The sequence below is a fragment of the Selaginella moellendorffii genome, unplaced genomic scaffold, assembly GCF_000143415.4.
Source record: "Selaginella moellendorffii unplaced genomic scaffold, v1.0 SELMOscaffold_1, whole genome shotgun sequence".
In the NCBI taxonomy this organism is placed as follows: Eukaryota; Viridiplantae; Streptophyta; class Lycopodiopsida; order Selaginellales; family Selaginellaceae; genus Selaginella; species Selaginella moellendorffii.
The window spans coordinates 2,690,111-2,707,520 of NW_003314262.1; the positions used below are offsets into that span (position 1 = coordinate 2,690,111).

The 17,410-nt window shown below is 44.5% G+C and overlaps 4 protein-coding genes across 4 annotated transcripts; 1 reads left to right on the plus strand and 3 right to left on the minus strand.

The window, feature by feature from the left end:
* Positions 1-6,129: 6,129 nt before the first annotated feature.
* On the minus strand, positions 6,130-8,556 carry LOC112348176 (putative pentatricopeptide repeat-containing protein At3g01580). Its single transcript, XM_024680282.1, has one exon. The coding sequence runs from the start codon at positions 8,554-8,556 to the stop codon at positions 6,130-6,132; it is 2,427 nt and encodes an 808-aa protein (XP_024536050.1).
* An 85-nt stretch (positions 8,557-8,641) lies between these two features.
* On the plus strand, positions 8,642-10,274 carry LOC112349931 (trihelix transcription factor ASIL2-like). The gene is made up of 2 exons (XM_024685228.1): positions 8,642-9,934; positions 9,998-10,274. The coding sequence occupies exons 1-2, from the start codon at positions 8,734-8,736 to the stop codon at positions 10,009-10,011; spliced, it is 1,215 nt and encodes a 404-aa protein (XP_024540996.1). The 5' UTR covers positions 8,642-8,733; the 3' UTR covers positions 10,012-10,274.
* A 418-nt stretch (positions 10,275-10,692) lies between these two features.
* Positions 10,693-12,223, minus strand: LOC9657271. Its single transcript, XM_024680288.1, has 5 exons — positions 11,881-12,223; positions 11,337-11,833; positions 11,088-11,275; positions 10,935-11,030; positions 10,693-10,851 (listed from the first exon to the last, which is right to left on the minus strand). Exons 1-5 carry the CDS (start codon positions 12,195-12,197, stop codon positions 10,693-10,695), a joined length of 1,257 nt encoding a protein of 418 aa, XP_024536056.1. The 5' UTR covers positions 12,198-12,223.
* A 2,445-nt stretch (positions 12,224-14,668) lies between these two features.
* LOC9630445 lies at positions 14,669-15,376 on the minus strand. The gene is made up of 2 exons (XM_024685345.1): positions 14,881-15,376; positions 14,669-14,822 (listed from the first exon to the last, which is right to left on the minus strand). Exons 1-2 carry the CDS (start codon positions 15,137-15,139, stop codon positions 14,716-14,718), a joined length of 366 nt encoding a protein of 121 aa, XP_024541113.1. The 5' UTR covers positions 15,140-15,376; the 3' UTR covers positions 14,669-14,715.
* Between the last annotated feature and the right edge of the window lie 2,034 nt (positions 15,377-17,410).

The following is a 17,410-nucleotide window of genomic DNA, read 5'->3' on the forward strand; positions in this document are numbered from 1 at the left end:
TTTGAGTGTGGCTTGGATTGGTGAGCTAGAGACTAGGTGACAGATATTTCACACCATATGGCTCGAGTGACAAGTTTGTTCTGTGCACATTCTAGGGCAGTACAAGATATTTAAACTATTACTGTACATCAAGAAGATAAAGAGTGATTCATAATTTATTAACATTAGATATAATATAATATATATGAAAGAAGTAAGAACGCAAAACATGAGGATTTATATTTTAATAAATTTATATATATATATATATATGAAAAACCCAATATTGCATGCAAATGACTATAAATCAGAAAAAGTAGAACATTTTTTTAAAAAAAGAATGGCAATGTCATTTGTATCACTAGAAAAAATAAAAAGAAATTACAGATAATAAATTTACATAGAAAACCTGGAATAAATATACAAAAGTTCATAAAAACTATATACAAAAAATAGATAATAAGAAACCAATAATAATTACAGGAGATTTCAATATTGACTATCAGAAAGAAGAAGCAATAATGGAGAAAGAAGGATACATATAAATAATAAAATACATACACATTATAAGAAACTAATAGATCATATATGGATGAAAGATATAATATATACAAAAACATGGATAGCACCAACATACTGGACAGATCATAACAAACTATATATCATAATAAAAAATATTTTAAAACAAAATTAGATAAAAGACAATCTTCGTTGTGGTGAAATCATAAGAATGATTATAATATTTTGAATTTTAGAGGGTATTTCATTATTTTATTTAAAAAAAATAATATAAATACTTAGCAAACAATTGCTATTTTTAAATTACATAGATTGTAAATGGACAAACTCCAAACTATTGGAATATAGATGTATTAATCTAACATTAGCATAAATAATTTCTCTGTAATATCCACCAAATAGTGTTTGGATAATGTGCTAAGGAAATTACTATACTACAATCGTTTTTAATTGTTAAATATGAGGAAATTATACAATTAGGATTATTTGAACAATATTTATTAGTTGCCCATAATACTCTTTTATTACTATATAAAACAAGGTTACCATCATTTTGAAGTTTCAATACACAAATATAATTATAATTTATAAAACTTTCTGTTTCCCATATCTTTTTATTTTGGAAGAAAAGAAAAATTTGACAATTTGATGTAACCATTAACATAACTTTTCCATTAGGAGAAATTAAATACTCATCTTGATAAAGTTTTTGTGGATTATATAATGTATGTTGTTTAAGGTAACATACCGAAGTGAGCCTTTTATTATAAATTTTTGGTAAATTATTAGGAAAAACCCATTCTTGAATTAAGTTATATTGTATAAAATATCCTGTATTTTCATTTTCAAATGATGCAGGACAATTAAGTTGTAATTCATTAATATTTGGATAGAAAAGTCTTTGAAAACCAGCTACTAAACTACTACCTCTAAAAGTTTCTTCATTTGAACATTCATATATTACTTTGATTCTTAAATCTATTATTCCTACAGAAGTATTAATTAGCTCACCATCTGAAAATTCAGCAGAATATTGATCTTCTTCATTTAATTTTGATATTAATTTTCTAAATATTGTAGCTATTTTAGCTATATCTTGAGGATTTAGAATTCCAAATCTTCCAAACTTTGGTTTAGCTATAACATATATTGGAAGACAACATAATATAATAAATAGAGAATTCATTACTATATCTATTGGTAGATGTAATTTTGAGGTCTTTTAAAGTACTATAGAATTTGTCATTTTCTATATTTTAATATAAATATTTTTTTCAATAATGGAAATGACAAAAGTAATTTTTATATTGGAAACCATTCACTCATACTTTTTGTGGGAATACACCTTTAGTAGGATAATTAGAATATTTATATAAAATAATAAAGACAAAGGCAAAGAGGATGCACTCCACCCACCCAAAAAGTTGCTCAAGCTACACAGGAGTGGTTTGGGAGTGAGGTGGTTATATGGGAAAGCATTATTGCTACTCAGTGCACTTATAATTGATCTCACTATAGTGCTTGATTATGAGAATTCAAAGTGTTGTTATTTCTTTCTCCTCCTTTGCGTCTCCATCTCTATCAAATGTAGTAATAGTGGTGGATTTTGGATTAGGTGACTGGGAGTTTATTTCTAGAACTAGGTGTCCAAGAAATTCACAAATGGATGATAAAAAATCTCTTTAATACGGTGCCCCATGGTTAAGGTAGTCAGATTGTCTGTCAAAAAATATTATATCTGATAATAGTCATAGGTTGTATATGTTATGAGAACATATACCTATAATATCACCATGTGTTTCATCCAAGCTTATACTAAATTGCCATTTTACTGGTAGTAACAAGCTTGGACAGCTTATTAACATAATGTTGGTAATTGCAGATAAATAGAAAAAAGTTGAGTAGTTTTGAGGTGATAATTAGTTTAAAGGTGAGCAATTCAAATTTTAGAGCTATCTTATGAGGGGAAATTTCAAAATCAACCTATTATTCTTACTTTATTTACTACCTTTTTGGACTTATTCTACACTAAATCCTTTTGATGACACATGGTGGTATCTTAGTTTGGTATTCTAGAAAGCATGAGTGGTGTTTTTTAAGATGCTAGCCATTATTCTATTAAATAAGGCTTAGTGCTACCTCCATCTCTTTAGAAAATGGAGGAAAAAGAGACTATGAAAATTGTAGAGTGATGGTGAAAAAGGACTAAAAGTCACTATAAGCATTATTGCCTATTCTTCTAATAATTTTTTTTTCCATAGACAACACCATCCACCTTCCCCTCTAAACTAAAGTTTTGTTGTTCGTTGCCTCCTCTTTCATTATGTGCCCTCTATGGATTTTTCACAACCACGACAGGTAGCAAGGAGCATTGCTAATGCTAGCATTTGCACTAACGCTAATGCCAGTACCTTCCTCTAGCCTCCAGAATTAGGTTTTCCACAATGGGGCTATTGTGCAGGGCTGCAAGTGCACTTGCTAACATTTATATCTTGGTATGTCTAACATAAAAGGTAGTTCATATAGCTCCATGGCAGTAGCTTAGGGTCAAAGGATTGTAGTAACAGTTTAATAACCATTTGGGGTTGTCAAAATAGCAAAGTTAACTTTATTGATATTTTATATTTTACTTCTTTGAATGGGTTGGAAACTAAAAAGAAGCTACTTGACTTTGTGAGACACTATTTACTACAAAATCAGAGCATAAAATAGATCATTAAGGCTCTTGGGACTACACATCACAATGTGTTGCAAAGCTATAGATTACATAGAGTGCTTGTCATGAAGGATAAGTAGGAAATAACAACTAACTTATAAGAGCTCATGCCTTTGGAAGTAGGGGGAGCAAAGTAGGGAGTGAAGAATGCTTATAATTTGCTTAGATGAGTAGGGATTAAGGTTGGCAACTAGAATGTATGATTAGAAGCTATCGTTCCTACATATTATAAAATGGCAAGCTATTAATACAATCCTATACATACACAAGTTTTATATTTCATTTATAGATTCTTTAGATTTCTACAACTTACATTATTTTTAGATTGATAGAAGTTTATAAAACAATTTAGAATGCTATGCTTGATACTCCCCAAATTGAAAATTCACTTCTCCAATCCAAAGCCAACAAAAATCTCTATTAGCTGAAAGGATATAGACAATATTTCGGGAAATGAACACTCTTTCATAGGAATTAAGAACAAGATAAAGTCCATTGTTATTTTTATTAGCTTTTTTTTTTACTTTATCTTTGTTTTTTGGTATATAAGTGGTTTTACAAGTAACTTCTTCAGAAGCTTGAAATGGAAAACATATTTTATCTATGCAACACATTGAACTTGCACAACTTTTTAAAAGTTTTCATTCCAGAATTTTTTACAAGGTTTAAGGAATATATTGATGTTTGGAACTTGTATAAACTTAAAGGAATCAAGAAAAACAACCATACAAAACTTCCTAAAAACAAGTCTAAAAAACGGGAGCTTAAGTAATATTTCACTTCGGAATCATTTTTGCATTTGTTTGCTCTTGCTATTTTATTTTTGGGCAAAGGCTTTTTTAGCAAGAGGATTCATTTCATTGGTATAGACTTTATAGAATATATATAAAAATGAAATTACATATTTGAATATAAAGTGGGAGCTTACAAAATTTTATTGCAAATGGAAGATCTATATGATACTTTTGAGTATGAACTAGTTCCAAATTGAGCCTCTATGCACAATTGATCTTACACTCTATATTTAAATCTAAATGAAGAATATACTAAGAAAGAAAGTTTTTCTCTCCAATGATATGCCATGTTGTGAATTCTTTTATAAGAACTTAAAAGAAAACTTTCTAGTAATAATAAGCATTCCCCACAAAACTTATCTTTTCTTTTTTCTATCAAGGATCTAACATATGCAAAAGCATCAACCAAAATTTTTAAGGACACCATAGCTAGATTTTTGTTAAGTAAAGCAAGAGCCCAATTAAATCTTGGACCCATTATATTGATTGTTTAAAGTGTTTTGAGCATGAAACACAAGACAACTCAAGTCTTTAAATCAACCTGAAAATTTTGGTCTTTGGCCTAGATTAGAAAAACAAGTTGTAATGCATGTGATTATGGGATGAGATTTGGATATACTATCACTATGGATCCTTGAAACTTTGGGGGATAAATAAGGATAAAATAGCCATTAAAAGCTCTCTCATCAAACAATTTCTCATTTTTCAGGTGGCTTAAGGGGAGAGAGATAATATGCACTACATAAGTTTTGGTATAAGGGGAGCACAATTGGTGATAAGATATATAATTCGCTAAACAAAGGTATTGGAAGGAATTTAAATATAACCTCCCATTAAATTTCATTCTTTTTTACCATGTCAAAGCCTGTGTGGCAAAAGACATAAAGAAATGTGGCAATGCAAGAAAGGATAATGTGGCTAAGAGTTCATATGTATTAGCCATAACCCCACTTTACAAGAAGCAAAATTCTTTAAATATATAAAAAGTTTATTCTTTGGCTTGGCTTATAGCTTGTGGCTTATCCCTTGTCTCAAACCAACTCTAGCAAAATTAAGTGTTTGATTTCCCTCTTGTGATGTTCTAGAGATTTTCGGTAAAACCTTCACATAATAATTTAAAAAGGTTAAAAGTTGTGGCTTTGGATATGAGAATTTTAGAGAAAAATATTTATGATCATAGTTGAAAATGTTGATTAAACTCTTGAAATCATCTGTATCTATTTAGAAATTGATAAGAAATGAGGCAAAATAAATTTTTGGATATCAAATAAAAAGAAACAAAACAAAATATCACTGTGTTTTTAGGTAATACAAAACTAAGTTTATGATGAAATTGATATTTATGAATGATTTTATGAAATTCATGTTCACATGCGAGATGAAATTCCCTACACTTAGAAATTTTTGCTTGCCAATACTTTGGGCCAGTACACGTATGTGTAAGTAACCAAAGGGAACAACTCGAGAGATGATCCATAGGGATTCAAATATAGAAAGAAAGGGCTCATGAATAAGAATGCACCTTCTTTTCCAATCGGTTAAGGGTCTTGGGATATTTGGGGTTACGTGTCCTTGGGTTTGAATAGTATTGGGTTGGGTGACCTCCTGAAAAGTCTAAACTCAGGAGATTACAGTATGAGCTTGACCCCTAGCCACGTTGCCGTTTCTAGTCCTACCACGTTTTCTTGTCTTCTTTCCCATTCAAATTTTAATGTGGCAAAAGAGAACAGAAGGCTCAAACATGAAGATGAGACTATACACAATCAGACAGCTACAAAGTGTATGGCACCTGTAAAAAATCAACATAGTAGCACTCTATGGCTCAAAGATGTAGAGATATACTCTCACCGAAACAATGAGATCAAAATGAAAACCATAGTAACAATTTGCATCTCAAACGAACACATCTCAACAAAGACAAATGTTTATGGAGGCTGGCATGTAAAAATACACTATTTAAAAGTAGCAAACATCAGGACGACTAACTCAAGGAAGTGTGAAAAGGAGTGTGAGGACTAGAAAAATGCAAACAACATGGCAAAGATAATTCTAAATAGTATTCATGCCATCTATCATTCAAGTTAAAACAAGAATTCATATTTTTGTGGAAAACCATTTTTATTACACAGACTCGCAGATGCTAGCGATGAGAACGTGAGCGGCAGCGTTGTTTCGATCGATCCCTATGACGGAGTCGAAGGCGAGCTTTGCGATCCCCGGATTCCTCCACTTCGCGCACGCATCCAGCAGCGTCATCCAGATCTTGGCATTGGCCTCCCACGGCATGCCCCGGATCAATTCCACCGCCTCTTCCAGCTGATTGCTCCGCCCTAGTAGATCCACCATCACGGTGTAATGCTCCAGCCGCAGCGCCACGCCGCTGCCATAGCCAGAGCTGGCGGCGCGGGAGAACACCTCTCGCCCTCGATCCACCAGCCCGGCGCGAGCACACACGCTGAGGATGCTGAGAATCGTCACGCCATTGGGCCGCAATCGCTCCTCCCCTTGCATCATCCTCTCCAGGAGATCGAAAGCTTGCTGGAAATCGCCGGCGCGGCTGTAGCCCGCGATGAGCGAGTTCCAGGTCACGACGTCCCTGCGCGCGCTCTCGATGGAATCAAACGCCGCGCGTGCCTCGTCCATGCTCCCGCACTTGCCATAGAAATCCACAATGGAATTGGCCAGTATCGAGAGTTCGTTGTTAGGGCTCTTGGTGGATACCATGGAGGAATACTGTGAGTGGATCTTCCGGCCGATCTCTAGCGCGCCCAAGCTCCCACACGCCTTGATCACTGCCGCGAGCGCCACTCCATCCGGATTGCACCGATCCTCCTGGATCATGCGCTCGAAGCACTCCAGCGCTCGATCGGGCTCGCCGGCATCATTGTATCCTGCCATGAGCGCTGTCCACGAGACAGCGGTGCGCGATCGCGGCTCCATTCGATCGAACACACTGCGAGCATCGGCCATGGATCCACATCTCGCGTACATCGCAATGAAGGAATTCGCCACTGCGATCTCGCGTTCTAGATTCTTTGCGGTGGCCCGTCGATGGATCTCTCTCCCCCTGGCCAGGCTCTGGATCTTCACTGGCGTGCCGCCGAGATTTTGCCCTTGTTCTTGCGCGGCCAGGGAAGAACACGCCTTGATTGCAGCCAGGAAGGTCACAGCGTCCGGATCGATCGAATGTGGCATCTGAGAGAACAGATCCAGCGCCACCGCTGCGTCGCCACTCTCCACGTAACCCTGGATGATCGCGTTCCAGGAAACGATCGAGGGCTTCTCGATCGTCTCAAACACCGATCGAGCGTCGCCCAGGCTGCCGCGCCGTGAGTACATCGTTACCAGCGCATTGGCAACGAAGGGATCGCGATGGAATCCCCGGCTCGCAAGCGCCGTGTGAAGAGCTCGCCCCTTCTCGAGAAGATCTCTTCCTTGTTCTTCGATCGGGGTCGAGCAAGCCTTGAGAGCTGCGAGGAATGTGACACTGTCAGGATCGCAGCCACTCTCCTCCATCCTCAAGAGAAATTCCAGCGCCATGGCTCCATCGCTGGCATCGGCATAGGCCGCAATGATCGAATTCCAAGACACGAGACTGGGAGAATCGATTTGATCGAAGACTCGGCGGGCATCGGCAACGCTGCCACAGCGCGAGTACATAGAAATCAGGGCATTCGAGATGACCACATCGCGGCCATAGCCAAGCTTGGCGATCATGGAATGGATCGCGCGCCCTTGTAGCAAGAACCACTGGAGCTTTGGCCCTGATCGAAGCGAGGGAGAGCAAGCTTTGATCGCAGCCAGGAACGTGACCTTGTCCGGGACGAATCCCTCCTGCTGCATCGTGGAGAACAATCGCAGCGCCTCAGCGCCATGGCCGGCCTCGCCATAGCCGAAGATCATCGCATTCCACGCCACAATCTCTCCCGAGCTTGCAATCTCGTCAAACACCGCTCGAGCATCGATCAAGCTCCCGCATTTGGCATACATCGTGAGCAGTGAATTCGCAAGGAATCTGCTGGATCGGTGGCCCTCTCGCCAGGCCCGGCGATGGATCTCTCTGCCGCTCCGTAGGGAATGAGCTCTGACGATATTTCCATCGATTTCTTGGGGTTCCTCCCTGGCGGCGGCACTGGCGCACGCCCTGGCAGCCGCGAGGTAGGACACAATCCCCGGCGCGCAATCCATGCGATCGAAGAGATCCAGCGCTATGTCGCCGAGATTGGCGTCGACATAGCCCAGGATCATCGTGTTCCATGAGACAGCCGTGCGGCGGTGATCCAATCGATCGAAGACCGCGCGCGCATCGACCAAACTCCCGCATTTGGAGTACATTGCGATGAGCGTGTTGGCGATGTAAACATCCGTGGCGTCGAGGCCGATCTGAGCAATGCCCGCGTGAATTCGCCTCCCCACTGCCAGGTCTTTCGATCTCCCACACTCCTGGAGCGCTGCGATCACGACGCTGGTAGTGGGCCGCCGTCCCTGTTCTTGGGCGCGATCATAGAGGCGAATCCCTCCGCCTGGTCGAGAAGCACTATCCACCATCGCCAAGCCCTAATTTCCGTCCGTACGTATTCCGTGCGTTCCAGTGGCCGAGAATCGAAACCGCGCAAGCTGCCGGAAAAAAGCCGTGGCTGCCACGCGTCATACTGTGAGTGGCCAGATCTGCCTTCCGGCCGCCTGAAGCATTTCTCGACCTAGGATAGAAGAGAGGCAGTGGCGATGGCCGAGGAGCCCTACGCAGTCCAGGGCAAGCAGCAGCAGCACCGCCAGCCCCATCACCAGCCCCACCAGCAAAATCATGTCATGCTCCATGGCCATCACCAGATTCACACACAGCAGCAGCAAATCCACGCCCCAGCACCTCCTCCAGCGATCGCAGCGGCCACGAATCGAGAGGTAGGGCAGCATAATCTTCCCCATTCTTCCCCGCTCGATCGATTCCCGGCGCCGCACGGCAATGGCCGCGGATTATCACTGTCGCTCCATCACCAGAATCACCAGCAGCACAAGAGTCCTCTCCAGCATCCCCAGCAGCATTCACAAGAACTGGCGGCTAGGGTTCTTCCACCGGCAAGCAAGGGTAGGGCTGACGGCGGCACTCCAGGCCACGGCCGTGACGACGCGTGGACGGAGGGGGCCACGCTGGCGCTCATTGACGCTTGGGGGGAGAGGTATCTCCATCTCAACAGGGGGAATCTCAAGCAGAAGCATTGGCGAGAGGTGGCTGACGAGGTGACCAAGAGGTCGTGCTTGGACGAGAGCTCCAGCGGGAGAAGTGGCAAGAGCGATGTCCAGTGTAAGAATCGCCTAGATACGCTCAAGAAGAAGTATAAGATCGAGAAGGCGAGGCTGGCGAGCGAGGGGAGCCCCAGTAAGTGGCCATTTTTCGTGAAGCTGGACGAACTCATTGGTCCATCGAAGAAAGGGAAGAAGAGGTCGACTCCTCCGCCATCAAACAACGGCATTGCCCCGGCCGCCGGCGCCGGCGCCGCTCTCACTGCTACTCCAGTTAGCAGAGATCAGTCGAGGAACCATCGCCAGCAGCAAGCCCAGCAAGCGCAAGCGACGAGCAACGATTCCTCCAGCCGAGAGTTTAGTGCCGGGATGACCGATAGCTGCGAGAACAATGGAAACGCCACGGCTGCCAACGAGGGAAGAGCTTCGTCGTCCAAGAGGCGGAAGGTGGAGGGGAGCTTCAAGGATCTGGCGAGGGCCATTATCAAGTTTGGGGAGGTTTACGAGCGGATCGAGAGCGCCAAGCAGCAGCAGCTCATGGATCTGGAGCGGCAGCGCATGGAGTTTACCAAGGATCTGGAGCTCCAGAGGATGCAGCTCTTCATGCAAACGCAGGTGGAGCTAGCCAAGATGAAGCACGGCAAGCTCGGGGGTGGCGGCGGAGGAGCTGGCGGCGGCAACACAGGTGAGTTGCTCTCCTCGGCCACGCTTTGTCCCACTGAAACGCTCAGCTCCTCCGTGTTTACAGAGCACTACCTATGATCCACAGCCTCGGCTCACTGATCGATCGATCCAGGCACGCTGAAAAGTCTCGCCAGTTGATCGAAGGCAACTCACTGTATAGGGAGGAGAGATTTTGATGTCGTCTAACTTGTGACTACCACCACTACTCGCTGATGCTACTAAGTTTGCCAGTCCGGGATTTTGGAGACGATTCTTCTGGTTTTGTAAATGCTTGCTGTTAACAATCTTTAAATGCTTGCAAAGAAAATTGTAGTGCACAAGCACGATCGTTTACCAAGGTATCTTGGAGTGTGCTTCAGTTAAAATGCGAAAGCTTAAAGATTTTGACAATTTTTCTGTTGTCCTTGATCATCAACAATTGTGAGGTAATGGGAATGATTCTTGCTGCGCGGTTGCAAGTCGTCTCTGTTCCAGGTAAGTATTGAAGATTGTGCAAGAGCTTTATGTTCGGGACGATAACTGAGCGAGAAATCAAACGATGACGGAATGATCTCTAAATAATAAAATGATACTTCTGATAATACTGGTTTTGCTTTATAGTTTTCACCTTATAAAGTCATATTTAAGACTCAGATTCTCCCACTCCGAGTTCGGATCTCATGGACGACCCATTTTGGTCCATTCCCTTTCTAATCGCTACAGCAAACCATTGGCAAGGCAAAAACCAGTATCAGTATCAAGCATGTGGATTGTTGATGTTTACTCGAAGGCGCCGTCATCACTGAGTGGTTCCTCGCTCGCAGCCATCTGCTCCGCCAGCTCCGACCAAAGGGTTACCAAATCATCCCGAGCACAAAGCTTATGTGCAACTTTGAGCTCTGCCTTCTCCAAATACCTCTCGCGCCATCTGCTCCGGACCTGTAGCACACCACACATCACGTTAAAGAAAAATCGAAACTGAGAACAGTCGAGATGACCTTGTCACGGTCCCAAGAAGCAACCTCTTGGCCGACGAGGATCTTGAGGAAGCCTTCGTAAAAGAGACGACTCCCTTCGGTCAGGCTTGCATCATCTACAAACATGGGGAAATCATGGGCCTGCACAAAGCACACCAGTGTAGCGAATCGCTCGCAACAACAGATTGAAAAACAAACCTCCCAGATCCTGAAGAGCTTTCCCACCGGATGATAGCCATCGGGGATATTGAGCTTTCGGTCGTCCATATCGACCTTCCACGTAGCAAACCGGTTTCGAATCTGTGCTTTTGTGGCACTAGGCGTGGAGTTGGCGAGAAAATCACCATTTGGATCCATCTGTTCGGCGGGGATAGCATCCGGAAAACCTGTTCCAAGCAAGAGCAAAAGCAAGCAAGACGATGGTAGTTTTATCACAATCCCACTTACGCCTAAGGGAGGGCTCTACAAGAGCTCCATTACTCACGTACACAAATCCGTCAATCTCTAGAATCCCATGGTACCAGCCGTCACCCGACCACAGCATGAGGTAAACAGGGCATCGCTCCTCCTTGAGTTCACACTTGTCCTCAGCTATAGCATGCATGGCAGCTTGTAAAATATCCCGAGCCTGGGGTGAAGTCTTGCAATCGACCACCATGCGGAGCACTTGACTCCCATCCTTAAAAACGTAGACCTTGAAATCACCTCTTTCTCTAGCCGGTCTATCGCGGTCGCCATAATCGGTGACAACCAAAAGATCACTCGTCCCTGTGCGACTCCTTGGCTTCGTGAAGTATCGGAAACGGCACAGCACGAGATCCTCCGTGCCCCTGTCCGCTCTGGGATCCCCTTTTGCCTTGAAAGAGTTCAAAACTTCCATTTGATGCAAGGCTGCCACGAGCTTGATTGCGTCAGGCTGCATGTTCATGTTCTTGTTCCTGAAACTGCACGAAAATACTACAGATCCCGACCAAAAACCGAGAATGCTTACCTGTCGTAGGGTGGTGACCCGGCGAATTGCCTGATTAGTCCAAACCTCAACTTAAACTCCATCTCGGTGATCGAACAGGGGGAAACTGCAAAGAGCCGCTTGGTGCGTTCCTCGGATTTGCTCTGTACTCCAGCCTCAAGGTACTTCACGAAATCAAGGAGGTCCTGCTCGCCTAATCTACGCTTCTTTTGCTGCTCCATTTTCTCCAACACATCCTTGCCACAACTCGCTTCCACCATATCCCTGAAATCTATCGCCCCCACGTCGGCAGCGCCGTTCGCAGGCTTCTTCTTCCTGCGCTTGCCGTGCGCCGACATGGGAACAGCCAAAGTTAGAAATTTAGGGCTGGACCCTAGGGTTTTGCGGAAATCTCAGGAGTTTTGTGTTTTCAGGCGTGCTTGGCAACTGCTGCTTGCTGGCAGGATCTGCCGCTCAAACCAGGGGCGGCGCTGCGCCCAGCCGACGGGAAGAAGGTGGCGCAGTGCTTTTTGGAGGCGAACGCCAGCAGGCACGTCACAGCAGCGGCCATAGCATGGTCCACAAGGAGCGCCACCCACTGGAGCTCAATCGGCTGGTCGATTGCTCCCAGCCCTGCGGCCTCTAACGCCTGCTCAAGCAACTTTAAGCAAGAAAACCGAGGAAACTATGAACTTTCTCACCTCTCCAATGGTGACGGCATTGGCGGAAGCAACCTCTGGAGCAGTAGGCAATGGACGAATCACACCGGTGACAGGAACATTTGCTACCAACTCCGTGTTGATGGCAGCATTAGGAACAACGGCCTCTCGGACAGTCACACTGAGGGCTGTGAGCGCCGGGTGGACGAGCTCTGAGTCTGGGCGCTTTGCATCAAGGCCAAGTTGGCCTGGTTAGCCGCCTCTCCCGAAAGTATGTGTGCGTACATGTACGAGGGGATGATGCAAAAAATGAAACTGCTTTGCTCGAGCGCTGCAATCATACACAACAAGATAGAAACATCAGCCCACTGTGATCTGGTATGCGTCCATGAGCATATTTAAAAGCCTGCCTAAAAGGCAGTCAAGCTGTGACTCGCAAGATTCTGGCAGCAAAAGCTGCTTTAGATACAGTACTTGCAATTGCTACAAGACACTTCCGGCTGTGTAATAAAAGTAAATCCCAAATGAGAAGTTATAAAATTTGTACTTCAAAACACAAGAATTTTTAAAATTGCAGTTAACATTTTCAACACTAAAGAGTATATAAAATGGAATTCCTCGCCACATCATGCTTTAAATAACCTGCTTTCCTAGAATGAGATTTTTGTTCAAGATCAACAAAGCATTTATAAGTATATACAAACTGGATGGGTCAACGATCAATGCCAAGCCCATGGGCTGGCAATGTGTGGCACTGGTTGCTTGTCAAAGCAAAGTACTGCCTCCTACCCTCTTCTCCATCCCTGGTGTGACACTTAAGCTTGCACGAATTTTTCCCAGCATCATCAATGACCATTCAAAATTGGCACTACCAATAATATGTAGAACATTTTCTTTAGCCAAAGATGCTAGGGGATGCCTTCCCGATTGATCGAACTGCTGATGTGGCTTCTTTGGCTTATCGGGAAGCAAGTGGACCAGCGGAGAGTCACGCAGATGTTTGGGCCCAGGAGGGAGGTCATCAACATCACGCTCAACACAAGTAAGTTTTTCTCATTAAGGCATGGCCCTTAGTTTTCTTTTTAGGCTTGCTTAGTGACCTAAAAAAGCTTGCCTCACAAATTCTCAAGCACTAGCTTATATAATACATTTGTTGTCATCCTCCATATCCACTTGCACATTGCACATCTTCCACACCACCTAGCCACCTTATCACGTACCTCTAAACTTTATGCCATGAGTTTTGAGTAAAAACAATATGTGAAATTACAAAATCAGGAATAGAGTTTTTTTCTCCAAAATGTTATAGAAAGAACAAGAGACCAAGAAAAAACATCGACTTCACCTACGATGAACCAGCTCCAGATTGTAATATACGATTGGATTATAATTTATTTACGTTTTGCTAAATTCAGATTTTTTTTGCAAATGTCATGATCATATTTGTGTGAGTTGGACGCCATTCCAGTGCAAGATGCAGAGGCTGTGAGAATCCAGTGCTTTAGAGAATGCGGGGCGTGAAGTTCGTGACGAAGCAACGAACCAAGAGCTGGATTGACACTCATGGTTGTATGAGGAAAGCTGCTTCATCTCTCTCAACGCTGTGGGATTTAGCTTCCTCGATGGTTTAAAGGCCATTGTGCTCCAACTCTTGAAAGATAACGTTTCGGAGTCCATTCGAATGACGCTTTTCATACATGTATTGATTCAATTCGAACGACACAAACACAACTATGTCTTATGTCTTGCCTGTGGCTCGGTTCATAAGCTTCTTATGCCTCGTTGATGATCGCCCTTGACAGCTTGTCAAGGGTGTCGTCATCCTCCAGATTTTCATAGAGCTCAGGCACGCCATGCTTGAACAGATACTTGAGCTTGGCCTTGGGCTCCAGCGGCAGTAGAATAGCGCACACATTAAACACACAGCACTGGGCAAGCAGCAGTGAATACGATGGGTTAGCAACCGCTGGATACCGCAGCTGCTGGAGCGCCTTCCACAGCTTCTCATCCTGCGCCACAGCTGCTTCCGGCAGTGGCTCGTAATCCTCGGGATGCATGTGGTGTAGCTTGCCGGGTTCGCCCCCCCCCCCAGGCAACGCAAGAAACTCTATATGACAACACCTGACGTACGTACGTACGTACGACGCCAGGCCTAATGTAGAGTGCCGCAGTTTAACCTCCACTAACGACTGCCGGCGCTCCACCATGAAACCATCGCTCAGGGCTTGAATATAAGTACAGTGTTTCCATAGCTGGAATGTGGAGGAGTATAAAAGCCTACCTCCTCCTCGGCCAAAGCAGCTCCAGGGGTACACATCTCGCCGTCTAGAAACGATCGGGAAGCAAGTTATAACCAGCGAGAAGCGAGCGCATGTTAACTTACATGTCAAGCTGTGGTCGTAGTAGACCCGGAGGTCGTAGCGGCCGAGCCAGAGACGCGCGTGAGCGCTGGCATTGACAATCGTGTAGTAGTGTGGGAGTGCTGAGTTTGGCGGGCGGTGCAGCACCAGCGAGCTCAGGAGCCGGTTGGACCGGATCCCGCACAACGGCAGCCTTACTGGAAATTCCTCGGCCGGGAACACTGGTGACCCTCCACACAAGGCGTTCCTGTCACCTTTGAGTGTTGAGTACTCCTCTACCATGTTTGTTGTAGGGGTAACGGCAGCCCGCAAGTTCCATCCCAGGTTCTTCACTGGCAAATAGAACAAGTAGTCACCCTCCAGCAGCCTGCAGACAAGGTCCAAGATGTTGGGAACACCAAATCCGGTGGAGTTTTGAGCCTTCCCTGTTAGTAACAGATGGACGCGTTAGCATGGCACTCGGGTCAAAACTTACCATGCAGCGCGCTGCATCCTTCCCGCCGTCCTGGAAAAACAAAGAAGCAATCCATGATATTACCAAAGGCGAGATCCGGTGGGGGACGTAGAGGCTTGAGGGGGCGCACCGCCATGTCGAGAATGCCCGGTCGACGAACAGCATCCTCGACGACGCGCACGCCTTTCCTCCCACAAAAGCGCTCCCCACAACCGACCTGAGAAACCGGCGGAAGGGATTTTTTGATCTTCAGGGGGCAGGCTTGCCAGGTAGAGGATTGACACAAAGGCAAAGAGGGTGTGGTCGTTGATAGGCGGATAGAAGTAGTAGCGCACCTCTTCGATGTATACCGGCCTGAGGGAGCCGATCAAACCTTTCAGCGATGATCTGTTCTTCAACAGCGCCATGTATTCGAAAAAGGAAAAGAACAAAGGTCAGATTTGTACCTTTCCCTGAAACATCGACTGGCTACGGCTGAGCTCCTAACGAGTTTCTCAATCTGCGAGTCAAGTGCGAATTTGCAAAACCTCTCTTACAACTGTATGGCGGGATTTTGTGATCAAGCCGGCAGCTTTGTTGGACTGGATGGACTTTTGTGGTAAGAGCATCGCAAAGAAAGCGTGCTTTCACATCCAGTCAATGCGTTGAACATCTTTCAACTGCTATCATACCTGCATTGTCACAACAGGCCTTAGCTTTAGCACTCACAGAGAGCCACCCAGCCTAGTTCATTGATTGTTGCAGCGGGGCAGCTGTAAGCACAAAGGGATCAGCAACAAGACGAGACGAGGACATCGTTCTTTGTGAACGAACAAAGTTCATAATAGGATAGCTAGCTATGTATGAACCCCCATCCCCTTTGCTTCCATTGTGAGAACCAGAATATGGAAAATCAGTGCACGATGTAAGTGTTCTCTCCCTTACTGTTTCATTGTTTGCCGGAGCAAGAGGCAGTGGGACCGACACAAGGGATTGCTAGGGGAAGAGGTATCTTTTCTGCTTGATCGCGCAAATGCGTGCTCCATCGCATTCTTGTGACTTGTTTTTGGAGTTGTTCATAGATTAATATGTGTGTTCTCAGATCTAGAAATTCTTGGGGGATAGTTCCCTTGTCTATATGCTTCTTGTAGCTATGTAGCTATGGAAAAATTCTCTTTTTAACTACCTAGATTCAGAAGTATGGATTGCTAAAACAACAGAGGGCAAAACCTTTTGAGTGGGGGAGTGATCTTCTTATCAACACTGGAGGCTTCAAGATAAAAAGGAATTTTTTTGCTTGTTTTGAAAGCACTTACCCGTTTTGTGAACTTGAGCTGCTTCAAATCCTCCAGAGTCGGGCATTTGTCCCTTAGAACAGGACGAACTCTCCTGAAAGTGCAAGATACTCGGGTCAGAGGAATGCTCGCATACTTACTCTTCATGGAGGACATCGTCCCCTTGATCCACCAGTCTCTACACAGAGGAAAGCGAATAAGCAAACGCTTGATTCGTCCATGCTCTTTAGTCTCGGGAAAATGCTCGTAGCGGACGGTAAATTCCAGTAACCAGAGCTCCCATGAAATCGAGCATGAGGATCAAAGCTTTGCATTTCATTCCACTCCGGAGCGAGCGACGTTCTTCCCAACCCAAGCAAGGTTGAGTTTTCTCTAGAGCATCCATCTTAGTTCCAAAAGCAAGCAAGAAGATGGTAGTTTTGGCACAATCTGAAGGGAGTGCTCCCATACTCACGTACACAAATCCGTCAATCTCTAGAATCCCATGGTATCAGGAGACGCCCGACCACACCATGAGGTAAACAGGACATCACTCCTCCTTGCGCGCACGCTTGTCCTCAGGTATAGCACGCATGGCAGCTTGTAAAATATCCCGAGCCTCGGCTGAAGTCTGGCAATCGACCACGCGGAGCACCCTTAAAAACGTAGACCTCTTTCTCTAGCCGACTCTGCGGTCGCCATACTCGGTGACAACCAAAAGATCACTCGTCCCTGTGCGACTCCTTGTCTTCGTGAAACGGCACAGCACGAGATTCTCTCCGTGCCCCGCTCTTGTCAATTTGATGCACGAGCTTGATTGCGTCAGTCTGCATGTTCACGTTCTTG